Source organism: Elephas maximus, chromosome 19 (assembly GCF_024166365.1).
Source record: "Elephas maximus indicus isolate mEleMax1 chromosome 19, mEleMax1 primary haplotype, whole genome shotgun sequence".
NCBI classification, from domain to species: domain Eukaryota; kingdom Metazoa; phylum Chordata; class Mammalia; order Proboscidea; family Elephantidae; genus Elephas; species Elephas maximus.
Window position 1 is genome coordinate 66,606,668 of NC_064837.1, and position 24,443 is coordinate 66,631,110.

The window sequence follows — 24,443 nt, forward strand, 5'->3', positions numbered from 1 at the left end:
CTGTCTTTTGGGCCAGGGGTGCTGATGGGGAGTAAACTTCTGGAGAACAGATAAAGCCCTTTAGAAAGGAGAAAGGGGCTAAAGGGCTGTCTGGGTCTGCGAAAGGGGGGGCAAAGCAGAGGAGTGGAGGTGAGGGGGCAGGGAGGAGGCGGCCATGAGGACAGAGGAGCCATTGTGCAGACGGGAACCGGGGCCAGAGGGCTCTGCCCTTCGCCGCCTCCCTCCCACTGGGCCCCGGAGGCTGCGGGATAAAGGACCGCGCAGGCTGCACCCGCCTCCGCTCCCCAGGCAGCCCCGCCGGGAGGATTCCAAGGGCTCTAGCCTGGGGCGCCGAGAAGAAGCGGGAGACCCCGCGCACGCCCGGCGAGCTCTCTCACCACCGACTAATGATAGGCAGTCTTCCCTTCCCCAGACTGTTTCCCCTGACCAAACCCCAAGGGTTTTCAGGCCTGGAGGAAACGTCATAGTTGTTGAGATCCTCGGGCAAAGCTGGGTGCATGAATCTTGGCAGAACCGTGGCCGTTCAAGCTGTGCCGGGCAATAAGTGCCCCCGAGCGGCGGCGAAGGAGGGGAGGCCGCTCTGGCCGGTTTCAGCCTCCCCACCCGGGGTTGCGACCTCTTCCCCACCCTGCGTCTTTTAGGCGCCAAAGCTGTGACCTTGGCCTCTCGGCCCCCGCGTAAGGGGAGGGACAGGGAGGGAAGGGACTTAGCTGGGATCCGGCCCCCAGCTCCTGCGCGGAGCCCCCTCCTCCCGCGGCCGTCCGCATCCCCGCATCCCGTGACCCAGGCGCTGCGGCGGCGGCGCTGCCCTCCTTCACCGCGCAGGATTCCTGCGGAGCGGGCGGTGCAGAACCCGACCTCCATGGGGCGGCGTGGGCTGCGGCGCTGAGAGGCGGGGATAATGCCCCAGCTCCCTCCCCTCGTTCCTTGTTTCCTGGAGTTTCTGGACCCAGGAGCGCGTCGCTGAGTCACCGTCCCGGAACGCGCTCGGGACGCTCGAGACCCAGCCGGGGCTGCCCAGGGCCGCGCAGGGCGGAGGCGCGCCCCGCTGGGACGCGCGCGGAGTCGTCGGCCCAGGACCAGCGCCTCGCAGCCTACGCTCTGGGACTCCGCACCCTCAAAGGTTGGGAAACCCGGCCGGGTTGCCAGGGGCCTCAAATGAGAAGATACTGCGGCGGGATGCCTGGGATCAGGCTAATCGGCTCCGCACTCCTCCCGGACGTATTTCTTCCCGACTTCGCGAAGAGGTGCCGAGCAGAGAGGTGTGTGCGGCGGAGTGACGGGTAAGCGTGGGTGTGGGACCCTCCCAGCCAGGCCCGCGCCACCTCTGCCTTCTGTACAGGTTTGGTGTTTTCTAACACTGGCCCTACCTGGTCTGGTCACCAAGTCGGCCCCTCGCATCTTTCTCCTCCCCGTCTCTGAAAAGAAACCTCTAGGGGTTTCACTCCAGGGGCGCTCGTGAACACGTTTAGGTCAGACACACACATGCGCGCACACACACACACACACACACACACACGACACGTCCACATTTGCTTCCACTAGAGCGCACCTCTCGGGCGCCTTTGCATCTCCCCGGAGGGGCCGGTGCGGGGGCGGGGGTGGCCTGCCCCCACTGCTTTGCTCTCCAGTTATGACCGCGGGCCCCCTGGGCCTGTCCATACCGTCAGGCTCCTCTCCGGGGACAGGGCGGCGTGGACCTGGGTCACCCGCTGCGGGGCAGCTTCTCTGGCCCAGGTGACTTCGAGATTGCCCGCTGGGGAAGTTGCTAACTTGTGAGGTTCCTGACAAGGCGCCTTCCTCCCGGCCGCGCCTGGGACGCCCGCCTGGGCTGCTTTGCGCTCAGTGGCTGGGCGACCGAGCTCCAGCATCAGTGAGCTAAATATAGCCCTCCACCGTAGAGCAGGGGCAGGGGAAGCAGGGGACCTGGTGGGCCGCCAGCGAGCACCCTGGGCGAGGGAAAGCCTCGAGTTCCGGTGGGTTGGAGCCGGCCTGCGCAGGGCGCTGCATCTGGCCGCGGGTGGCGCGGTCGCGGAGGCGACGTGCAACCGAGGGGCGTCGGGAGCGCCAGGCCGCTCGCGCCAGGAACCTAGTGCCGCCCGCCCGGCTGCTGCGACACCGAGCGCCTCGGTCTGAGCGCTGCGCTCACCCCTTGCGCTGGACTGTGCACTCGCGGCGCGCCACTCCCGACAGCCTCCTCCGAGCGGCGGGCGCGTGGCCGCGTCCCGGGCCCTGCCGGGTCCACCCCCCGGAGCGCGGGGCGTGGTCAGGCCGGCGCGCCCCCACAGCGCCCTCCCCCGCCGGCGCGGGGCAGACAAGTTGAGCGAAAAATTCAAAGCCAGGGGAAGCAAGGCCGGCAGTCCGCGCCAGCCGGGCGCTCAGGTGGTACCTCAGACGCGGGCTGAGTCGGGACAAGGTTCGTTCAGTCCCAGGCCACCAAACGGAGCGACCCCAGCGTCTCCCGGCAAACAGGACCGGTTGGGTCGGACCGCCCGCCCTGCCTCCCCTGCTCGTGGCTCCCGGGCAACCCGCCCCGCGCGGCCCCAGGAATTGGGCCTCGCGCCGCGCCCCCTCCGCGCTTGGACGAGGGCGGGCGGGAGGCTGGAGGCCCGGGCCCGGAGCTCGCACGACCCCGGCGCGGCTCCCTAGGCACGGCGAGCGGCCCGTCGGAGCGGGCCTCCTGGAGGTGAGCAGGCGGCCCCAGTGGCTCTGAAGCTCAGGGCGGGGGGACGCGACGACCAGGTTGACTCGGGGCGGCAGCACTCACCCAAACTCTGCCCCGCGGTGTCCGCCCAGGTTCTGGAAGTTTTACTCAAGTGGACCCCTCTCCCCCTGGCAGCCACGCAGGGTGAAGAGCTGGGCAGACGAAGAGAGCCACGCGGCTCTGACACATGCGTCGGGCCGGAGCCCGAAGCCCCGGAGAGGAAAGCACCCAGGAAGAGACCCTTCGCCTCGGGGCGTGGGGGCTCTTTCCCGGGACTGGGCGCCCTTGGTGGCACCTGCTCTTAGCTCCTTGGATCACTCGGAAAACTGGGTCCGCTGTACGCGCGGTTCAGGCGACAGTAGGAGCGTACCTGCTTACCGCGCATGGCCCCGGGACCGAGCCGGCCGCCCCCACCCTCGGCGAGCCGCGGCTCCGGCCTCCGCCAGCGCCGTCTCCTTTCAGATCCCGCAGCCGCAGGGAATGACGCAGGCGCTCCCACAGCCCCGGCCCTGGGCGGGAAGGGCGAGCCCTACAGCCGGCCCCGCGACGCTCGCCTGGGCAGCACCGATAAGGAGCTGAAGGCAGGAGCCGCTGCCACCGGCAGCTCCCCGACAGCGCTGGGGATCCCCTGGCAGAGGGAGCCGGGGGTCGAGGTTATGGACCCAGGTTTGTAGGGCCTGGCGGGAAGGACTGTGGGCAGGACCCCTCTCTCCCTCCGTCAGGGAGGATGACTGGGGATCAGAGGGACGAAGGAGAGGGGTTGGGGACTCTGGAGAAACACTCTCCCAAGCGACCGGAAGCGGCCGGCCCAGAGCCAAGGAAGGGCAGTTCGGCCCCTTGCTGCGCTCGGCGCCGCGCCCTCCCCCGCCCCCCGGACCCTTTCCTTGGCCAGGCTCCCAGTTTGGTCTTTTACCCGGGTGTTGCAGGCAGAACCCCTGCTGTCATCCTTAGCCCTCTACTGGCCGGTTGGGGACGCAGCGTCTCTGGGTTTGTTTCCCCAGCAGGCGGCCCCCAGTGTCCCCGGGTCCTGCTCCCGCGTCCCTGCCGGGTGCTGGTGCTGCTGAACCCCCGCGGCGGCAAGGGCAAGGCCCTGCAGCTCTTCCGGAGCCACGTGCAGCCCCTGCTGGTGGAGGCCGAAGTGTCCTTCACGCTGCTGCTTACCGGTGAATGCTTCCCCAGCAGCGGCGGGCCCCGGAAGGGTGGGTCCCACCCGGGCCTGACCGCAGCGTCTCCCAGCAGAATGGCGGAACCACGCGCGGGAGCTGGTGCGCCACGAGGAGCTGGGCCGCTGGGACGCACTGGTGGTCATGTCCGGGGACGGTCTGATGCATGAGGTGAGGCGGGCCCTGGAGGGGCCCAGGGCGGGCAGGGCGCGTCTTCCCTGGCTGAGGCGCCCTGCCCACAGGTGGTGAACGGGCTCATGGAAAGGCCTGACTGGGAGACCGCCATCCGGAAGCCTTTGTGCAGCCTCCCTGCCGGCTCTGCCAACGCGCTGGCAGCCTCAGTGAACCATTATTCAGGGTGAGAGCTCAGGCCATTGCAGCCTCCGTTTATCCTCTGTGCCGTCCCACTGCCAACTTGTATGTTCGTTCTTGTCCAAAAAAAAAAACAAAAAACAAATCAGTTGCTGTGGGGTTGCTTCAGACTCACGGCAACCCCATGTGTCAGAACAGAACTAGGCTTTATAAAGTTTTCAGTGGTTATTTTTTTGGAAGCAGATGGCCAGGCCTTTCTTCCAAGGTGCCTCTAGGTGGGTTGGAACTGCCAGTCTTTAGGTTAACAGCAGAGCACTTCACCGTTTACCCCGCCCAGGGCCTTCTTCCCTGGTAACTTCCATTCCCTTCTCCTGAGTCTCAGTTCCAGGCCCTCTCCTGGTGACCCCAGCTGGCCACCTCCACGCTCTGTCTGCCACTGTCCCTGCCAGCAGCCCAGAGTCCAGATGTTGCTTTGCCTCCCGCCAGCTCTCCAGGAGGAAGGGGAGGGTCCACAGGCCTCCTGCCCTGCCCATCTGCCCTTCCTCCTGCAGGTACCAGCAGGTGACTAATGAGGAGCTCCTGATCAACTGTACGCTGCTGCTGTGCCGCCGGCTGCTGTCACCCATGAACCTGCTGTCCCTGCACACGGCCTCAGGACTACACCTCTTCTCTGTGCTCAGCCTGGCCTGGGGATTTGTTGCTGACGTGGACCTGGAGAGTGAGAAGTACCGGCGCCTGGGTGAGATTCGATTCACCTTCGGCACCTTTCTCCGCCTCATCTCTCTACGCACCTACCAGGGCCGGCTGGCCTACCTGCCCGTTGGAGGGGCTGCCTCTAGGATGCCCACCTCCCCTGCCCTGGGCCAGGGGGGCCCTGCAAACACGCTCCTTGTACCTCTGGACCAGCCGGTGCCCGATCACTGGACTGTGGTGCCCGAGGAGGACTTTGTGCTGGTGCTGGCGCTCCTGCACTCACACCTGGGCAGCAACATGTTCATAGCCCCCATGGGCCGCTGTGCGGCCGGCGTCATGCACCTGTTCTATGTGCGAGCCGGTGTGTCCCGGACCATGCTGCTGCGTCTCTTCCTGGCCATGGAGAAGGGCAGACACATGGAATATGACTGCCCCCACCTGGTGTATGTGCCGGTGGTCGCCTTCCGCCTGGAGCCCAAGGACCGGAGGGGCATGTTTGCCGTGGATGGGGAGCTGATGGTCAGTGAGCCAGTGCAGGGTCAGGTGCATCCAGACTGCTGCTGGATGGTCAGTGGCTGCGTGGAGCCCTCGTCCAGCCAGGGGCCTCGGCAGATGCCACCTCAGCCCCTGTGACTCCATGGGTCTTGTTGTGCCTTATAGTCAAAGTCTACTCCAAGGTCAACCAGGAGACCAGAACCCTGTCTCCCTCCCGGGGACTGGAGGGCCTGGCTGTAGCTCACATGGGGAGGAGGAGGAGGGATCCTCAGAGGGCTGGGAGGCGGAGGCCCTACTTGGAAAGGACAGGCTGTACCCATGAAGGCCAGAATGAAGCTGGGCCTGGAGTCCAGCTGGTTGGGCCCAGCTGTGGTGGAAGCTGCTCCATCTTGTTGGGGAGCCCCACCCCATGAATCAAATTCAATAAAGTGACATTCCCAGTTGCTCGTCCTGTCCTGGGGGCTGGGTAGGGTGGGGTTTTGCTCTAGACAGGGCTGTAACTAACTGTAGGATAGAGTGTTAACCATGCCCAATGGTGCTGGCTTCTGGGAACGCCCACGGTTGGGGGCAGGCACAGGGCTGGAGCTGGGCTCCCCCAGAGACCAATTATACTCTTTGGGACTGGAACTAACTTTAGAGCTCGACCAACTAGGAAACTGAGACTGGGAGCCAGTTACGTCTCGCCGAAGGCCACACAGCCAGCTAGTCTGACAAATCTGCTTGGAGCCCTGCACAGACTCCATAATTGAGCAGGAAAGGGAACTTGGCAAGGAGCAAGAGGTGAAGGTGGCAGAAAGCAAAGTGGCAGGGGGCTGCTCCCTTTTAAAGCCTGATGTCACACAGGGAAGGACTGTGCGGTCCACCCCAGGGTCACTTGCCTCTCCTGCCCCTCCCCGCTCCACCTGGCCCTGTAGTGGGGCTGGGCAGCAGCCTCAAAGGAAGCAGCAGGGAGGGACAGTTGCCAGTCTCCCAACCTGGGCAACCATTTTGGCCTAAAGCCCAGGAGAGGGCACCTGCCACGCCCTCAGCAGCTGGAAGCAGTGGAATGGGCTGAATTGGTCAACTATAAGAATTTGGTGGCCACAGCTGCTGGGTGTTGAGGACAACCCTGCCCAGAGAGGCAAGAGGGTCAACCTGCCGGCCTGGATCCTGAGGTCCTAGGGCTAGAAAAGCAAGAGGTACTGATGCCAACTGGGTGGGAAGAAGTGTCTGCAGGGGCCTCCCCACCGGGCCAGGGAAACTGTGCCCCCTCACCGTGTACTTTCCTGGCCATGGGGTCTCTTTCTTCCACTGGGGAGGGGGTGTCTGAGGGAGGTGTAGCACAAGGGGCCCCGAGAGGAAGGAGGACAATGAGCCCAGGTGAATGGCAGAGGCAGGTTTAATGGTGTCACCTTGTCTTGTACATTGTAATGAGCCAAACAAAAAAAAAGAAAAAATGCAAGTAAAAAAAAGTTTCATCACACTGCACTTTATACAGACACCGTAAGCAGCAGGCATTCACATCTCCACGTGGACGACGTACTCGGAAGCACAGCCCCATCAGTCACTCCGGGTTTCTCCAGCAAGCTCCCGAATGGGCCCGGAGCGCCCGCGCCAGCAGCTGGGGAGGCACAGCACAGGCGCCGGGCCAGCTTAAGGCCAACGAAACGCAGCATGCTTTGGCTTTTTTTTTTTTTTTTTTCCCTAGTTAAGTGTTAAGATTTTTGCTCTTGAGATTTTGTTATTTTTTCAACCTTAAATGTTACATACGTACACCAAAAATTACACAGCTGCACTGCGCAACAGCAGCCTCTGAGCCTGGAGCTTCACATTATCAAAAGCTTAGAAAACTTGTAAACCTTGGCCGGTCTCCAAGAGGAGTGCCCCGCTGGCCGCCTCTCCCCAGATGGAGTTTGTAAGCCAAGGGCTGATGGGGTGCCTCCTTCCCACCCAAGGGGCAAGGGTGGCTGTCCTGGGAGCTGCATGACCCTCTCAGTGCATCTTCTGAGGGGAGGGCCGGATCTCCGGGAGCGGCCCCGGCACTCGCCCTGGCTCTGTGTTGCTGCTCCTGCACCTGCAGGCCCTGAGGTGCGGCAGAGCGGGGCGCGGGCGAGGCCGGCAAGCCAGCGCTGCCGAGCTCCCCCTGGCCGGCTTCAGACAGGAAGCACAAGGCACCTACTGCCGTCTCTCTCCCAGCAGCCCTAGGTCTCCCACTCCCCCTCTCCTGGGGTCCCCCCAAACCAAGCCTGCTCTCGTCCTTTCTGAGAACACATCCAATAGGCAGAAGCGTTCTAATCTCACGAAGCCAGAGTCAGCCAGGAGCCAGAGAGCACCTACAACTCCCAGGGGACAGCATTGATGCTGGGGGCCAGGGGCAGTGGCAGCAGGGGGCTCAGGAACTGGGGAAGCTAGGTCGAGCCGACGAGGTTGAGGGGAACCAGGGGATTGCTGGAGCAGCCCACACTTCATGCAAGGCACACCCACTCATCCTGCTGCTGGCCTGCGGTGCACCTGGGCCCAGAGAACCAGCATCAGCCCCGGAGCCTCTGCCTCTGACCTGACATGGAGCTGCCCAGGGACGAGAGCTGAGACATTCTGCCTGGGATGCAGAGGGGTTCAGGCTTCCTTTGCCACGGGAACCCGCCTGCTCAAAAGATTGCTTCAGAATAGAAACGGCAGCATCTCAAGAGACTTCTTGCACTTCAGCATCAAACTCGCCTTGGGAGAGGGCGGTGAGGGGCTAGCTTCAGGGGTGGGGAGACGGGCAGAGGAGACTCCCGGAGGTGTGAGTGGGCAGCAGCCAGCCCCTCCCCACCGAGTGGCTCTGTTCTCAAGGGTGGTGGCTACTTGTCCTCTGCGTTCTCAGGCATGCCCGCCTCCACCAGAGCCGCCCGGAATTGCGTCAGGACTCCCCGGATGCTCTTGATGAAGCCCTTAGAGAGTGGGAAGAGGGGGAAGCCGATGTCAGGGTAGCCGCTCTTCTCCGGCAGGAAGCTCCGGTAGCTCTTTCTCCGCTTCTTTGGTTTGACACTGGGTGGCACCGATGTGTCCGGCGCGGCCTCTGAAGTCTGCTCTGTGCGGTCCCTGCTGGCCGAGGCCGGGCCCTGGGCACCGCCCTCCGAGTCTGAGCCCTGGGAGGCCTCACCAGGGGCCAGCCCGCCGTCCTCAGGTTCGTCTCGGCTGGAGTCTGAGAGCTCGGCCCCCGCAGGTGGCTCTGGTGAGCTGCTGTCTTTGGGGACCCCATTGGGCAAGGCCTGGGCCCTCTCCAGCAGTGCATGGGTCTCCAGCCAGGACTCAATGCGGCTCACCAGCCGCCAGCCGCCAGCGCTAAAGTGCTGCCGGATCTCCTGCTCGAAGACCTCGGGGGGCCGCCGCAGCAGCTGGGTCATGGACTGCACCACGCGGATCAGAGCCATCTCGTTGTAGCAGCGGCTGTTCTCGTAGCCCTCCTGCAGGCCCCGGTCGCTGTCGAAGCCAGCCTCGTTGTAGTATGGCTCGTTTACCAGGATTAGGCCTGAGCGGGAGTGCAAGGCCCTCCCTCAGTGGGGAGAAGCTCACCAGGGCAGGCCTGGCCTGATAGCCCAGGGGATGACAGAGGCACAGGCAGGAGCAGGGAGGGCCCTCCATCACCCTAGCCTTCCCTCTGCCCCAGCACCCGGCCTGCTATACCTTGGATGGAGATGAGCACCTGGAGGAGGCTGGATTTACTCGTCCACCTCTCTGTTCCCTGGAACGACACACAGCACCGTCACACCGTCCTGGTGGCCCAGCCCTGCCCTGCTCTCCCCTAACCTGGCCGGGGTGCTGGTGCCACCCTCACCTTTCCAATCCAGGTGCCCAAGAGGCTGACGCACACCTTCCCGTTGTCGTACAGGTTGGGGTTCAGGCGGCCGCTGCACTGGGAGAGGTAGCAAAAGTGGGGGGGCACAGCCGGGTAGATGTTTGGCAGCTGGATGTCAAACAGGTAGAGACCATCCTCATAGGGCGTCCGGGTGGGCCCCTTGATCAGGGCAGAGAAGAGGTCCTGCAGTGGGAGGGAGGGAAAGGGATGAGGTCAGCAGAGGCCTGGCACACACGCACGGTGCTCGCTTCCCCAGGCGGCATCCGGCCAAGCTGCAGCGCCTAGAACTTGGAGACTGCCAGCCACCAAGAGGCTAGACACAGGTACCTCTAGGCAGACCTACCCGGCGCCTTTCAACACTGGGAAATTTTCCAAATTGGGTGTTACATCAGTATTTTTTCCTCATAAAACATTACTTAAACTTTTATCCCTCAGGATACCTGCCCTGACCCTCAACAAGGTAAGCAACAATAACAGCAAGTGAAAGAACATTCTGGAATGGTGCAGCGGTACACCTATCCTTCACTTGTCGACGCTCTCAGTACCTGACATTTCCCATTTACAACAACAGGAAAATCTACTGTCCGAGTATTCTGCACGCTAATGAGGAGCTGAAGTGACAGGGAGGAGGAGAGAGAGGAGGGTGAGGTTTGTGATAGGCAGGCTGCTCAGGCTGCTGGCGGTTCATATCACCCGGGTGAGGCAGAGGAACTAGGCCTGCCTGCAGTCAGTGTGGGGCAGGCGGGAGGAGGGCAAGAGGTAGGGGCAGCTAGGCCATGAGGAGGTGGTAGGAGCCGGGGCCATAGAAGTTGGGCAGGGTCTTGGAAGTCTCTTCATCCAAAGAGGACTGTCTGTCACTTCTGCAGCCTGTTCCCAGCCCCAGGAGCTGCCTGCTGCCAAGGCCCATATCTAGGGCTGGCAGAGCGGGAAGGTGGACAGCTGAGGTATGGAAGTCCACACGGAGTCCTGGAGCATGGCCAGGTGATAGTGGACCCCTGCTGTTCCAGAGGCGATAGACAACCCCTGACCACCATCACCTTCTCCCCTATGGGTTCCATGGTGGTGGGGAAGGAGTAGTGGGGAAGGGGGGCCCAGCAAAGACTGGCTGATTCTCACATAATGATGAGTTTGGCACAATGACCTGTCTTTGGAGCCTAACCATGTTGATAAGTGAGGAGTGGGTGTACTTGCTTTTGGAGGCCAGGGGATGGCCTCACACCAGAGGAAAGACAAGGGAAAATGTTGGAAAACTGCCAGAAACTCAAGTAGTTAAGTCATGAGGAGTCACTCCACAAACACCTGCCATCACGCGGGGACACCAGTGTGGGCAATGTGCACGGTGAGGGTGAGCTGGGTGCAGGAGAGGAGGGGGCGCCATCATGAGGGGCCATCAGTGCCAGGCAAAGTGTGTGGTGAGGGTAAGCTGGGCTCAGGAAAGGGCACCATCACATGAGGCCATCTGTGCCAGGTAACGCGCATGGAGAGGGTGAGCTCGGTGTGGGCATGGGTAAAAGGCTGAGTGAAGAGCTCTGATCCCTTTACCTGTGTTCCTACCAGCCCCACCCCGTGCGCCTACAGAGGTGCACTGCCCCCTTCTCGTGAGATGCCTGGGAACAAGAGAACAACGTGGGAAGGCCAATCCCTGCTTCCCTCAGCAGAGCTAAGGCAGGGTGGAATTCTCAAGAGGAATTTTACTGAACCCCAAAATACCCACAAGTGAAGGTATCAAAACTGCGAGCACATGGAGCCCCACTTTGTTGTCCCCAGCTCCTTCCCCTTCTTTTCTCTGGCCCTTCGTTCTAGGCAGGGCCGAGCTGGCGCCACTGTCAGTCAGCCTCTAATTTAGAGTTGCACTCGGGCCCAGGTCACAGCAGGGGCCCAGGACAAGCCTGGTGACTACAGAAGAAGGCAAGTGGAATGGGCTGCCTGCTCCTGGGGCAAATGACGAAGCACTCCCCGCCTCCCGCCACAAACATTACTCAGAAAACCCCAGGCCAGATTGCGAATGGAGGCATGGAAACGCGCACAACGGGACATAACTGCCCGGCGGCCTACTTTGCTTAGTTAAAGGGAACTAGAGTGACATCAGCAGGTCTCAAAAATCATCCTGCTGAGTGACTGAAACAAACTACAGATGTGTACAGTGGCATGGTGTTACGTAAAACAAGCCATACACCGTACTGCGTGCTCATGGTGACGCATGGGAACATGCAAGAATAAAGTCTGGAAGGAGACTCCCTAACTCCTCATGATAGATTGTGGGGGAGGGGGATGGCTCAGAGAAACGTTTCTCCTGTGCTATTCTAACTTTCCAAAGAGAGTACACTCAGGTATTAATTGTTGCTGTGAGTTGCCGTCAAGTTGATTCCTACTCATGGTGACCCCACATTTGCAGAGCAGAACTGCTCCACAGGGTTTTCAAGGCCTGTCTTCCAAGGTGCCTCTGGGTGGGTTGGAACTGCCAACCTTTTGGCTAGTATTTGAGCACTTAACAGTCTGTGATACCCAAAAATGCCGAGGTAATAATCACATAATTTAAAACTATTTTTAAAAAAAGGGAAGAACTATCTGGTTGGGACAGGTGTGGGCTCTTGCCAGCACTTCCCCTGACCAGGCCTGTGCCCTTGCCTGTAGGAAGGTGGCTGGCAGCCTCTCGAGTGCAGCACCTACCCACACTGGGTCCACACCAAGCCCACGCAGTTTACTTGCCATTCTGTCCTCGAAGGTCTTGACCATGATGCCATCGGGCAGTGAGGTGGCCAGCAGTGCCATTTCCTTCCGAACTGTGCTGAAGAACTTCTTGGCTTCTGGAGGCTGGAACTCAATTTTCTTGAAAGAGTGATTTGCTGGAGGGAGGAAGAGAGGGGTCAGTAGTACTTGGAGGGCCCCAGGAACTCTGTGTGTGAGGCGGCTGCCAACCTTCAGAACCTGGCCTGGGTGAGCAACTGCCGTATGTCCCCAGGCAGGTGAGGCAACCCACCTGCTTCCCACCCGCTCCTCCCGGCATCAGCGTCGGGGGAGGTCCCGGGCAGCAGCAGGCTGGGAGGGCAGGGCGAACTCACAGGGGGCAAACTCCAGCACGGAGAAGACCTCGCCCTTGGCGCTGGTGAAAGTGACGCCGGGCTTGCCACCGCACTGCTGGCAGAGCACAGGGGTCTCGCTGGGCCACTCTGCCTTCACGGGGGACTGCCCCTCGGGCTTGTCCTCCTTGCGTTCTGCGTCGGGCACCGCCTCCATTTTCTCCTCCTCAGCAATTGCTACGTTGTCCAGAGTCTTCTTGAGGTTTTCCTGAAGCTTTTTAATGTCATCCAGAAACTTCTTCTCACGCGTTGGCTTCTCTGGCTCCACCGTGGGGGAGGTGGGCGAGCCCGTCAGGAGCTGCTCCACTGTCATGTTCTTCAGGCTCTCCAAGATCTTGATGGCCTCCTTCAGCTCCCGGAAGCTCTTTGGGGGCCCGTCCTTGCCCCCCTTCTCCATCAGCCCCGCCATGGGGGCTGCCATGGCCACAGCCCCTTGGATGGCAGCCGTGGCGGCCTCTTCACTGATGACCACGCCCTTGTCCTCCTCAGGGGCAGCTGGCGGCTCGGCGGCGGGGATGGGGGGCTCCTCAATCTTGGGGTGCTCATCTTCCACCAACCCATTGTCAGTTTCCCAGCTGTCGCTGTCGTCCTCCCACTCGTCCGAGGATGCCCCACTGGTACTGCCTTCCACAGAATCGTAGTCGGATTCTTCGATCTCGGACTCGATATTGTACAGGTGCTGGTGTGTGAGTGAAACACAAAGGTGGTTCAGATGTGGGGGCGCATGACAGGAAGCCCCTTCCCACCACAGGGGGCTTAGGGGCCCCTTATCCTCACAGCAGATGACTGGGCTCACCAAGGCCCTGGCAACTCCGTCCTCCCTACCTCCGTTTCCTGCTCTGGACCTTGAACCTCTCAGTGCTAGCAGGGTTCCTTCGTCCTTAGGAGCCACCCTCCACCTGCCCACCCCTCGCCCACAGGACCAGAGCCCAGCCTCCCCCGCCTCTGTGCCTGTGGCCAGCATCCGGGGCCAAGGGGCCCAAGGGGACAGCTTGACAAATCCAGCCCTACCCAAGGGCTCAGAGAGCTGCCGTGGGGATGAAGATGACCTTCCGGGCTGCACCAGGGGATATGGAACACGTGATAGGGGTACAGGGGGGAGCCGGCCTCTGCCGTGTCCTGTCTAGTTCCCTGGAATGGCCTCCTAGACAGGGGGAGAGCCGTGCCCCCACTCCCAGTGTTGGCACCCTGAAAGGAGAGCTGGGGGCAGAGGACAGTAGTGAGCATACCAGCAGGGCCCAAGTGAGCGGGCCTTCCTCTCTCTGGGCCTCAGCTGTGTTTTGCTGGCAGTATCGGTGGAAACCCCCACCCCCCCAGGAAGTAACCTGCATTTGCTTAGCACAGTGAGATGGGAAGCCAGGCAACATGGAGGTCTGTGGAAACCCACATGCCCTGGTGAGCTGGAGAACCTGCTGGGCGAGGCGGGCTGTGGATGGGCCCTCGTTCCCCTGGCCTCCCTGACCTGGTACCTCGTAACAGCTGTCCTTCTCGGCCGTCCTTGCTGTGGGAACGGCTGAAAGCCAGTTCCTCAAACGCCCACCAACTCCCAGCCCCAAGGATTCTGAGACCCTTCCACAGGAAGGCTCTTGTTGGTAAGGTTTGCCAGCAAGTTCTCCCATTTCTGGGTAGGCGATGGACACAGGCAAGCTTTGGGTCCTGGCAGAGCCTTACCTGGGGCAGGATGATGGTTTTTGAGTTGTCAGCCCACACCACCTCTACCTTGCTGCTGACATCCACGCGGGCCACCTGGCCCACTGACGGCTGCAAGGCAAACAGGACAGTCAAGGGCACAGCTCTCCAGGAGGGGTGAGCGCCAGACCCCTGGGAAAGGGCGCCCCAGCAGTGGATGGCAGGGGACAAGGCCACGAGAAGTGAGGACGTGTAGACACCAGCCCAAGAATGGGTGTAACTAGGGCCAGGGACAACCTGGGTGTGGGAACCCTGCTTACACCTCCTCGCTCACTGTCCTGGGACAACCTGGGTGTGGGAATCCTGCTCACACCTCCCGGCCCACTGTCCTGGGACAACCTGGGTGTGGGAACCCTGCTCACACCTCCCAGCTCTCTGTCCTCGGACAACCTGGGTGTGGGAACCCTGCTCACACCTCCCAGCCCACTGTCCTGAGACAACGTGGGTGTGGGAACCCCGCTCACACCTCCCGGCTTACTGCCCACTGAGTCCAGGTGCCTGCCCCAATCTCAGCAGGCACCCATGGGTTCCCTTCACACTCATAGCCCCAGCCCCTCCAGGCCTCCCGCTACTCCCAGGATGAGGGCTCCTGCCTTGCTCAGGCTTTGTTCCTGCTCCTCCTCTCCAGAATCCACTCCCACACGATGCTCCTGCCTCCCCCAGGGAGCGCCCCCACAAGCCTCTCCTGTATGGTATGGTGTTTTCCACCATGCTCATGGCACGTCTGACAAAGGACTCAGCTTCCCTAACAGACACCACCGGGGGGTTCAGGAGCAGCTGCACGAATAGAGCCTGACCTTCTGGTTCCTCTGTGGGTGTTGGGGCTGAGCAGCACCTCTACCGTGGGCAGCTGCTCTCCTGGGGAGGGTGCTTCAGGCAGGGCTGGGAGCCCAGGGGACTTACTCTGGGGGACTCTGAGCCCCAGGCGGCAAGAGGTACGGCAGGACTTCAAGTCCTGTGTCCTGGAGCCACCTGGTGGCTCTCTCAGGGACTGCAGTTGCCACATAGGCCAGGAGCAGGTGCCCAGAGGGGAGCGCTGTACCTCGTCTTCCCTGGGAGGGGCCCCATCCTCAGTGTTGCCGATGCGGATGACGATGTCCGTAGTGCGGAACCGGAAGTCAGGGTGGTCAGCGATGTCGTACACGCTCACGTCTTCCTCTTCTCCGATCAGCTGCGGCACAAGATGGTGATGGTGGCTGTCAGCCAGGGCCCCTGCCCACCTTCCCGCCCAGCCCACCCTGCGGTGGGGGGATGGTGCACACACACCTCCACGTCGTCCCCGCTTGGCCGCAGCTTGAACCACTTCACCATGCAGGTGCGGCCGATGTGGTCCCCAGACTGTACCACGCCGTACACAGCAGGGTCTGGGCAGCTCTGGACTGGGGGCAGAAGGAGCCCTGGTGGTGCCCGCCCACCGGCCACGAGCCTGCCCATCACACCTCAAACCAACAGGGCACAGAACCCAGCAAAGCCCTCCCACTAGCCCTCCAGAGGGAGACACCTTCGCAAGGGGCCTCTCCTTGCTGACCTCAGGTGACCTCTGACACTCTCCCACCCCTCCCCTTGCCCGGCCCTCTGGGGGTGCTGGCATACCCCGCTTGTCCACCACGAAATCCCCCGGGCAGAACTCGTTGTTGTCCAGGTGGTGCACTGGGAAGAGGTCGTTGGAGCGGATGCTGCACTCCACGGAGCCATCCTGCCACATCACGTCCGCTGAGGTCATGGTGGTCACCACTTCCACGGCCACCCTGCAGGTGGGGCTGGCGATGAGGCTGCTTCCCCAGGGGAAGGGCAGACTGCCTTTCTGCCCCCACCCCACCCCGGGGACTTGGTGACCCCAAAACTCCCTCACGTGTGAGAGGAGGGGAGAAGGGTTGCGGGACCAGAGTCATGACGCTCGGACAGCTTACCAGGGCTTTTCACGCACAGCCCAGTCAGGGCCAACTCCACCGCCCCGCCCGGGCCTCCTTCCTCCCCCCGGGGCCTGTCCAGGCACCCTGAGTGATCATGCTGTGGGGCGTGGGGGTGAGCCCTGCCCGGCCTCAGGCTGGATAGGTGACCAGGGCGGAGGGCACCCCGGTCCCCACCTGTCCCCCGGCTTGAAGTCACGGGTGATCTTGTTCTTCTTCCTCTTGTGTTTCCGCTTTAGGTTCTTGATGGACAGTGGGATGCTCTTCTTGCGGCTCGTGCCGCTGCCACTCTGCGAGGAGGTGGTGGAGCTGGCAGAGGACGTCACCGAGCTGGTGTCATCCGTGTCGTCGGCGGCCTCGTCGTCTGCATCCTGCTCTGCCGAGTGCAGCCGATCATCTCCGCCCTCCTTCAGCAGGAAGGGGGGCAGGTGCTCGCCAGCCTCGGGGGACTCCTCAGGGCCCTCATCCTGCACCTCTGCTGGGCTGGCAGAACCGTCGACTGTCTCCTCAGGGCTGGTGGAGCCCGGCTCGCTCCTGGCCTTGGCGTCCCCCTTCTTGTCCATGTCCTCCATGGAGTGATCCCGGGGACACTGGGTGTCCGGGGAGCATGACATGATCCGCACGACCTGCTTCTTCAACAGGCGCTTCACCTGCGAGGGTGGAGGAGTGGGAGCACTGTGGGGGGCGTGTGGGGCTGCCATCGGCCCCACCCTGGGTGGAACCAGCTGGCCTGACCCCAGGCATCTCGGTCTGGGTGGGCAGCAGAGAGTCACCCTCGGTGGCCTGCAAGAGTCATCAGAGCTGCCCACCACAAGGTGGTGGCCGTCCTTGCTGTGGGAACGGCTGAAGGCCAGTTCCTCATACGCCCACCAACTCCCAGCCCCAAGGACATACCTTCTTGGCCATAGAGCCCTCCCCCTGGGCGCAGTTTTTTTCTGGACATTCACAGGCAATCTGGGCCGGCTCTACCTTGGCTGGGAAGACATACAGACAGCGCTCCCCCAGCTGCCGCTGAGCATGGTCAAAGCATCCGAGACGCTTCACCCTGAGGCGGAGAAGTGGGGCATGGCCAGGCTGCACTTCCTGCCAGAGCAGGCCCTGGCGGAGTGGATGGCCTCTGGAGCTCACCTGCCTAGATTCTCCTGGGTGATGACAGAGGGCGGGGGGCTGACGCTGTCCGTGCCCCCTGGACAGAAACTCTTGGTAATCCATGTGACTTTGAGCTCCACGACCTGCACCTGGGAAGGCAGAGGGACAGAAGCACAGTCAAGGTAGGTTCCCATGGCACTGCCTCTAACCGGCTGGGCAGGGTGGCTCGTGGACCAGCCCCACCTGACCGCCAGGGCAGAGAGCCAGTCGTCAGAGGCAGCACCAGTACCAACACACCTGGAGCAGCCGTGACTAACCACACCCCCCTCACAGGAGGAGGTTCTATTCCTTGTCCCTGGGGCCCCTGCTGCCACCTCACCACCAGTCAGGGCCCAGAGGAACAGCTACCCTCTGGCCTGGCCTTGCTCTGTTGGCCCCGTGGTGCGGGTTCTGCCTGTCAGCTGCTCCATGGCCAGAGCCCGGCGTCCCTTCCCCCTCAGAGCCCTTTCAGATCAAGAGTCCAGAGGTTGAGCAGCAGGGCTGCACCCTCAGATGACAGAGGGCCAAGGCGGAAGCTGGGTTCCACCTCCCTGGCCCCTGGGTCCCACCTCTTCCACTACCACTCGGAACTTGCTCTTGGTGCTGAGCACAGGCTTGACCCCCGACAGCCACTGGACACTGGAGAAGATCTTGGCTGGGCCGATGAGCACCTGACCCGGGTAGAAGCCGTAGGAATCGTCAAAGAAGAGGCCCTGAGGGATTCGGGGTGGGAGAAGAGTCCTTGTGAACAGTACCCCTCAGGCGACAGCCGCACCTCATAGGCTCCACACTCCCTAAGACACCCCTGACACCCCGATGCAGTCACGAACCAGCCAGGGGCCTTATTACATGCAGATTGTGACAGTCTATGTTCCTGAGAAGTTGTCCCTGCTAGTGGTCACGGGATCACATTATGAGGAGTAAAGCTCGAGAGAGCAGGGTCCTCAAACTTGCTCGGTCACGCACCCCTTTGTATTTACTCACAAACCGGGCGCAGCACTACTGTGCTGCCATAGTGTGGTGTGTCAAAGTGTCGTGTACATGCTAAGACAGAGAAATGACATCTACAAAGACTGAGATAAAAAGTGAACGTAAGTGCAGATGACATTTCTAACGCTCTGTCTACACCCAGGCTCTCAGCATGCCTGGCGCACACCTCCCTGGTTCCAGCACTCGGCCCTGGACAGCGACGAGCTGCAGGCCGGTTCTCCCTCCTCCACAGTCCAGGGTGTGGGAACGGGTGATGGAGGCCTGGCAGGCCAACTCACCGAGTCGCTGACGTGGGGGCAGACGTCGTAGAGCTTGGCACCATCTTCTGTGTTCATGGAGCACCTGCAACAGTGAACACAGTCTTGTCTCCACCAGTGGGCAGTGACTGCAGTCCCGGAAGGGGCGACAGCCAGGACACAGCTGCTGATCAGCAGACAGCAGTTATCCAGAGGGGCCAATATGTCACAGTGCCCTAGGGTGGCCCAATTCATCTTGTGCCAGCAGCTCAGCCTCTTCGCTGGTACAAGGAACTCTCCTACTCTCAGCAAGACCCTGACTCCACGGCTGAGCCCTCACCACCATTAAAGTGGCTAAAATAAAGCACCAGCCCTAGCAGATATCCTAAACGACAATGCTTCTCTTCCCAAGTCAAGACAGGGCAAAGACCAGAGACTGAGCCAGAGAACGAGGCCACAGTGGCTGAACAGGGTCAGGCCTGGGACACAAGGCCCTCGTGCCTGCAGCAGCTGCCATTGCCCTTGATAAAACTCGTCATCACAGCCCCGTCTCCTTCCGCTGGGCTGCCCTCCCCCAGCCAGCGGCTCCTGTGGTGAGGTGCTACCTGGCGCCATTGGACAGCTTCAGGATGATCTGATTCTTCAAGTCATAGACCTTCCCCAGCCAGCAGTCATAGGCAATGTAGTCCCCGTACATGAAGGGCTGTGGGCCAAGTGGACAGGGGCAGTGAGAATGGGAGGCAGTGCTGCTGTCCAGGGCAGGGAACCCCTCATGGGCTCACTGAGGCAGGAGAGGAAGGGCCCAGAGTATTTACTGCCTGGACGGGTCCAACATTGGACCTAATAACTGCCCAAGCAGGTCCCCTTCCCAAGAGCTCTCAGCTGGGTCCCACTTCTCTTCCCCTGTGCGGGAGAGCCACCCAGAGGCAGTGGGTGTGATGGCATCTAAGGACACTTGGCAGGAGGGGCTGTGGGTGGGGCAGCAGAGCAGATGCTGTGCGGTGGGGACACTGGTTACTTGCCCAAATGAGTGAAGTGATTTGAGCAGTAAATATTTAAATACATTGAGGATAACAAGAACTGCTGGAGAAGGTACCCGTGAATATGGGAAGGATCGACCTGAGAACTGGAAGCATCAGGAGGGGCTCATAGATGTATGTATGCATACACAGAATAGGTACTGGGGCATTTGTGTGTATACACGCAAATATATGGACACGTGCAGACACACACAGGTGCCCTGGTGGTGCAGTGATTAGGAGCTATGGATGCTAACCAAAAAGTAGGCAGTTCGAATCCACCAGCTGCTCCTTGGAAACCCTATGGTGCAGCTCTACCCTGTCCTACAGGGTCGCTATGAGTCAGAATCGACTCGATGGAAATGGGTTTTTTTTTTTTTTTCAGATATACAGATAGTTCCCTGGGCTGTCCTGAAAGGGCCTCATGGGAGTTGGCACACTGGCACCCAGATCTTGGTTTTTAAACACTGTTTTCCTCTGAAAGGAGCCAGGGCTCCTTGGAGAAATGGCTGATTCCAGGGCAGGGACAGAGAAGATACAAGATGAACCTGGAGCATCTCAGTGTGTCACAAAGTAAGAAAGTGCTCAGGAAATGACCGGAAAGTCAGAGGGTCAGAGGAACCAGCCTGAAGGGTTCCCATGAGCCAAATCTGGGATAATTTCAGCAATAAAGTAAATGGTGGTAGAGAACGGATTACAACCAACTGAATAAAACAGGGAGCTCTGGTGGCACGGTGGTTAAGAGCTCAGGTCAGTGGTTCGAAGCCACCAGCCGCTCCTTGGAAACCCTATGGGGCAGTTCTACTCTGTCCTACAGGGTAGCTCAGTTGGAATCGACTCGACAGCAACGGGTTTGGTTTTGGTGTTTGGATAAAGCAGGCACCTATGAGTCCCATACTGACATAATGAAGTGACTAGGTAAACAGAGGGAGGGTAAAGCTTGTCCCTGCAGCCAGACACTAGCTATAAATATGAGGGATGAGCAGCCACAGATCTCCGTTTAGCAACTGGAGGTGCTCATGGAGGCCCAGGTGGGGGCTGCTCATGGAGGCCGAGCTGGTGGACTGGGGTTTGACAAAGATGGGATACTGACACAATCTTAGAATAAAGCCATCACCGTTGAGTTGATTCCAACTCCTAATGACCCTACAGGACAGAGCAGAACTGCCCTACAGGGTTTCCAAGGTTGTAATCTTCATGGAAGCAGACTGCCACAGCTTTCTCCCAGAGCAGCTGGTAGGTTCGAACCACCGACCTCTTGGTTAGCAGCTGAGGTCTGAAACCACCTCTGCTCCTAATCTCAGAATACCTCTCCACAAAATATAATCAGTTAAAAATAGGTAAATGGAGACACCACTGTGGAGAAAGCTGGCAGACACCAACATGACCAGGGAGCAAAGTGGATGCCCGGCGGTGGGTTCACTTTATGCCGTGGCCCCGGGTGTGAGGCTGGGAAGCACTCAGGGTGCCTCTGTGGTCCCCCCCGCCAAGAGGGCACGCCATGGCCTGAAGCAACTCATGAGGCAGCACCGGAGGGACCAGGCTAAGGGGCGTCGTGCTGAATCTGACACTGCCCAGTGCATGGAGACGGGGAAGAACAGAGGAGCAGCCCCAGACAGGAGGGGACAGAACACAGACAATGAATGCACAGTGTGCCCCAGAGCAGGGCCACCTGGCTGGGACGGCGAATGGGGTCTGTGGACCAGGCAGGGGTGTAGCTGTGCTGGTTTCTGGACTGTGAGGACTGTCGAGGAGTGTCCTTGTTTGGGGAAATATACCCTGGAGTATTTCGGGGCCGCGGGGCAGCAGCTTGCTCTCAAATGTTTCAGAAAAAAAAGACTAGAGAGGGAGGGAGGTGGGGGAGGGAAGAAGGGCAGTTGATGGAACAAATGAAGCAAAATAGTTGGGGAACCCAGGTGAGGTGGGGTACAGGAATGCTCCGTACTGTTACAACTTTTCTCTAAGTTTGAAATTGTTTAAAAATAGCTTATTACAAAGAAACCTGTTAAAAAGGAAGAATGTTAGAGGAGGAAGGAAAACAGGTAAAGGAGCCACATCTGCCATTCAGGTGGGTGGGGGTGGGGGAGTGGGAAGCCCGCTCCTCGAGTCTATGTGGCCCCCTAGGGTCTACATGGACCCTCAGGTCTACATGCCCCCTTGTGGTCTACGCTGCCCCCTCGGATCTACACGGCCCCCTCTCAAGCAGCAACAGCAGCACTCGTCGACAGGGAGCGGGCAGGCCACTGTCTGGCAACAGGCTGTGTCAGCAAGGGCCACAGGGTGGGTGCAGCCCCGCCCAGGCTCACCCAGATGTGCTGCAGGTCCTTGCTGTTGACAGGGTAGATGATGCAGTTGGTGCCAATGAGCTTGACAGCACAGTCTATGTTCACGTCGATCACCGTCCCACACTGGCTGTCCTGCGGTGAGAGGGAACCTGCGGTGAGAAGCACAGGAGGCGCAGCAGCCCCAGCCACCACCCAAGGGCCTGGGGACCATGCCTTGGGCAGTGCCCAGGCCAGCACCCCCATGTGCAGAGAATGAGGGGGCTGCCAGAACTCACGGTGGAGCGCATGTGCCGGACCACGTCCCGGGGCACCACGGAGCGGTCCTCCAGCTTCAGCTGTGAGGGGAAACACAGATGAGAGGTGGGCCCCTGCCACCACCCTGCACTCTTCCCCCAGCGTCTACTCAAGTGTCACATCCACCCCTTCCACCAGCGCCAGGCCAGAGACAGACCCTGTCAGCCCCCCCGCGCCCCCAGCCCCCCTCCCTCCAAAGGCAAGCACGATGCTTGCTGGGGGCACCTTCATCACACTCAAAGTGGGTAAGTGACGGATCCCAGCCTTCCACCTTCTGCAGGTGCCCCCTCAGAGGTGGGGTCAGTGCAGAGGAGAGTGGGGTGGGGAGGGCTGCAGTGCTGGGCCGTAAGGGTCACCCTGGAGGTCTGCTATCCCCCGACCTTACATGTGCTAATCTGGGCTATCCTTCCTGGCCACCTGTGCCTGCTCCTTATCTCTCCCACTACGGGCCGGTGGGCTGCTGAGTAACTCCCAGGACTGTGCACTTCTGGAGTCTGTCCAGGTACAAGCACCTGACCCGTCGCTCACAAACACCCATCAGCAGTGGCTTCCAAGAGGAGGGCCAGGGCTGGTCTCCACAGGCCAGAGGGCCTGGGCGTCTGTCACTGCTTCCCCACACCTGGGCCGCTCCTCTGGTTCCTCACTGACGTCACGGTGCTGTCGGTCTCCTTTGGATGCCAAGGTCACGACCTCTGGGGTGGAAGGGCTGCTCCCCAAACAGGACACAACAGCATCCCCCTCCCCAGAGGTCTCCACACTATCCACCCCTGGGGCAGGGAGAGGCGCCCTCCTGGAGAGCAGAGCCAGCGACAGAGGGAGACCCTGGCTCACGGTCCCCAGAACTGCGGTGATGACTGAAACGAGCCCTGCTGTTAGTAAGATGTGATTCTTAGGAGAAATATGAAGGGGAAGCAGACCGCACCGTCCCACCAGCAGGGATGTTCCTGTAGGGACAGGTTCATGCTCCAGGTGAGAACAGGCCCACGTGTGCGGGTTCTAGAGTTGGACGCTGGGACGTTACCAGCTAGGAAACCCCAGGCTCGTGGCTGCAGGCCCGTTTCCACAGGTGTAAAACAGGACAGCAGTGCTGTCTCAGAGTGGGCGGGTGATTTGATGACACCACAAAGGCAGAAATGTCAGCACAGCGCCTGGTGCAAAGTAAGTGCTCAGCAAATACTGGTGGGGACTACTATCCCTCGACTCCACTGTGCCCCGGGTCGTGGATGCTGAAGACCCTCTGCAAGTCCAGGCTCTTCTCACTTCTGGTCAGAAACTGCATGACGCTGTGCTGGGCCGGGAGAACTCTGCTATGGGCCTGCTGGATGAGGGTGCCACTTTCTTACCACAAAGAACTTTCTATCCTGTGACCCTCCACTCTGGTCAGGACCTGGTATTTTCTGTGCTGCCCCACCCTACCCCGGCCCCCTGCTCCTGTTTTAGACTCCAAAAAGCCACAATTGCGGGTTTTTCCAAGTTGCCATAGAAACCAGAAGTTGCAGTACTAGGAAATCCAATGAGAGGCCAGGCTGTGTGGGTCAGGAGGGGGTACCCTCCTTGGTACCGAACTGCAGCAGGGGGTGCGGGCTCCCCACACACCTGGGCCGCTCCTGATTGTTCACAGACCCCCTCCATGGTGGCATCTGTGTCTCGTCCCTGAGAGCTGACAGGAGAGAGAGGGGCAGCACAGGTACCGTCTCTGGTGGAACCCCGACCAGCCCCGCTGCGCCCTGGCCTCGAGACCCTGCCTTGGAGCACGGGGAAGCTGAGACTCCTGCGCTGGCAGAGGTGGAGAGGAGTGGCTGGAGAGAGACACTGGCACCACTGCAAAGGAGAGGCAGCTCCTCCCTCTGACCTCTGCAGAGCCTGCTGGCAGGCAGGCATCTCCTCCATGCTCCCAGGGGACGAGGCTGTCCTCGGTTTGACGGCTGTCCGACTACCCTTGGTGCGTGACAGCCTGCAGGCGTCGGCTCGGCTCCACCTGAGGCTCTGCATCTTTGGGGTGGGATCTCCAATCTTTCCCGACACAGTTACTCTCCATTTCTCTACAGCCTGGACGGTGCTGGGAGCAGGGTGGGAGTGACGGGAGAGGAGCAGCCGTGTGTTGGTTACATTCCCGTCCCTCGGGAACTCCGGAAAATGAGAAAAGCGTACTGTGTACAGAAGAGCTCCATTGTCTTTCAGGACTTTGGCACATAATTCCCTGGGTTCTACCCATACTGGGCACTGCCCTTCCATGTGCCCCTCTACCTGTCGGGGCCTTCCTCTCCCTGACCACCTAACAAACTGCCTGCATCACGAAGCCTGGCGGCACCCTCAGCCTAGAAGAAGGCTGTGCTCCCGGGGACCTCTGCCTTGTAACAAGAGTCCAACCGAGTGCTTATCATGAGTCAGGCTGCTTTCTAAGCACTCTGTGTGCTAATTTCACGAAACCCTCAACAACCCTATAAGGCAGGTATTATTACCACCCCCACTGTACAGATATAGGTAAACTGAGACAGAAAATAAGTAATTCCCCAGAATTGTAGAGAGAGTTCTGGAAGGTTCATACATTCTAAAAGACAGCAATTCTTTTTTTTTTTTCAAATTGTGCGTTAAGTGAAAGTTTACGGCTCAAGTTAGTTTCTC

The 24,443-nt window shown here is 60.4% G+C and overlaps 2 protein-coding genes across 6 annotated transcripts in view; one reads left to right on the forward strand and one right to left on the reverse strand.

The window, feature by feature from the left end:
* Positions 1–299: 299 nt before the first annotated feature.
* SPHK1 (sphingosine kinase 1) lies at positions 300–5,807 on the forward strand. 5 transcript variants are annotated; one of them, XM_049860639.1, is made up of 6 exons: positions 300–1,283; positions 2,840–3,370; positions 3,706–3,867; positions 3,941–4,038; positions 4,110–4,225; positions 4,731–5,807. In XM_049860639.1, the coding sequence occupies exons 2-6, from the start codon at positions 3,088–3,090 to the stop codon at positions 5,503–5,505; spliced, it is 1,434 nt and encodes a 477-aa protein (XP_049716596.1). In that variant the 5' UTR covers positions 300–1,283; positions 2,840–3,087; the 3' UTR covers positions 5,506–5,807. The 5 variants fall into 5 exon arrangements, with proteins under 5 accessions (XP_049716596.1, XP_049716595.1, XP_049716597.1 ...); XM_049860638.1 differs by lacking the exon at positions 300–1,283 and adding an exon at positions 2,210–2,686; XM_049860640.1 differs by lacking the exon at positions 300–1,283 and adding an exon at positions 2,210–2,686 and having other exon boundaries at positions 3,944–4,038.
* A 901-nt stretch (positions 5,808–6,708) lies between these two features.
* Positions 6,709–24,443, reverse strand: part of UBE2O (ubiquitin conjugating enzyme E2 O) — a 57,889-nt gene continuing 40,154 nt past the window's right edge. The window contains exons 2-18 of the mRNA XM_049859001.1: positions 21,800–21,859; positions 21,546–21,656; positions 18,826–18,923; positions 18,263–18,326; positions 17,564–17,707; positions 16,995–17,104; positions 16,761–16,911; positions 16,044–16,516; positions 15,550–15,704; positions 15,223–15,335; positions 14,999–15,127; positions 13,939–14,028; positions 12,250–12,946; positions 11,897–12,033; positions 9,167–9,370; positions 9,016–9,073; positions 6,709–8,860 (exon numbers count right to left, since the gene is read on the reverse strand). Of these exons, the coding sequence (XP_049714958.1) occupies positions 8,190–8,860; positions 9,016–9,073; positions 9,167–9,370; positions 11,897–12,033; positions 12,250–12,946; positions 13,939–14,028; positions 14,999–15,127; positions 15,223–15,335; positions 15,550–15,704; positions 16,044–16,516; positions 16,761–16,911; positions 16,995–17,104; positions 17,564–17,707; positions 18,263–18,326; positions 18,826–18,923; positions 21,546–21,656; positions 21,800–21,859 (3,465 nt within the window). The 3' untranslated portion in view covers positions 6,709–8,189. The remainder of the gene's footprint in view (positions 8,861–9,015; positions 9,074–9,166; positions 9,371–11,896; positions 12,034–12,249; positions 12,947–13,938; positions 14,029–14,998; positions 15,128–15,222; positions 15,336–15,549; positions 15,705–16,043; positions 16,517–16,760; positions 16,912–16,994; positions 17,105–17,563; positions 17,708–18,262; positions 18,327–18,825; positions 18,924–21,545; positions 21,657–21,799; positions 21,860–24,443) is intronic.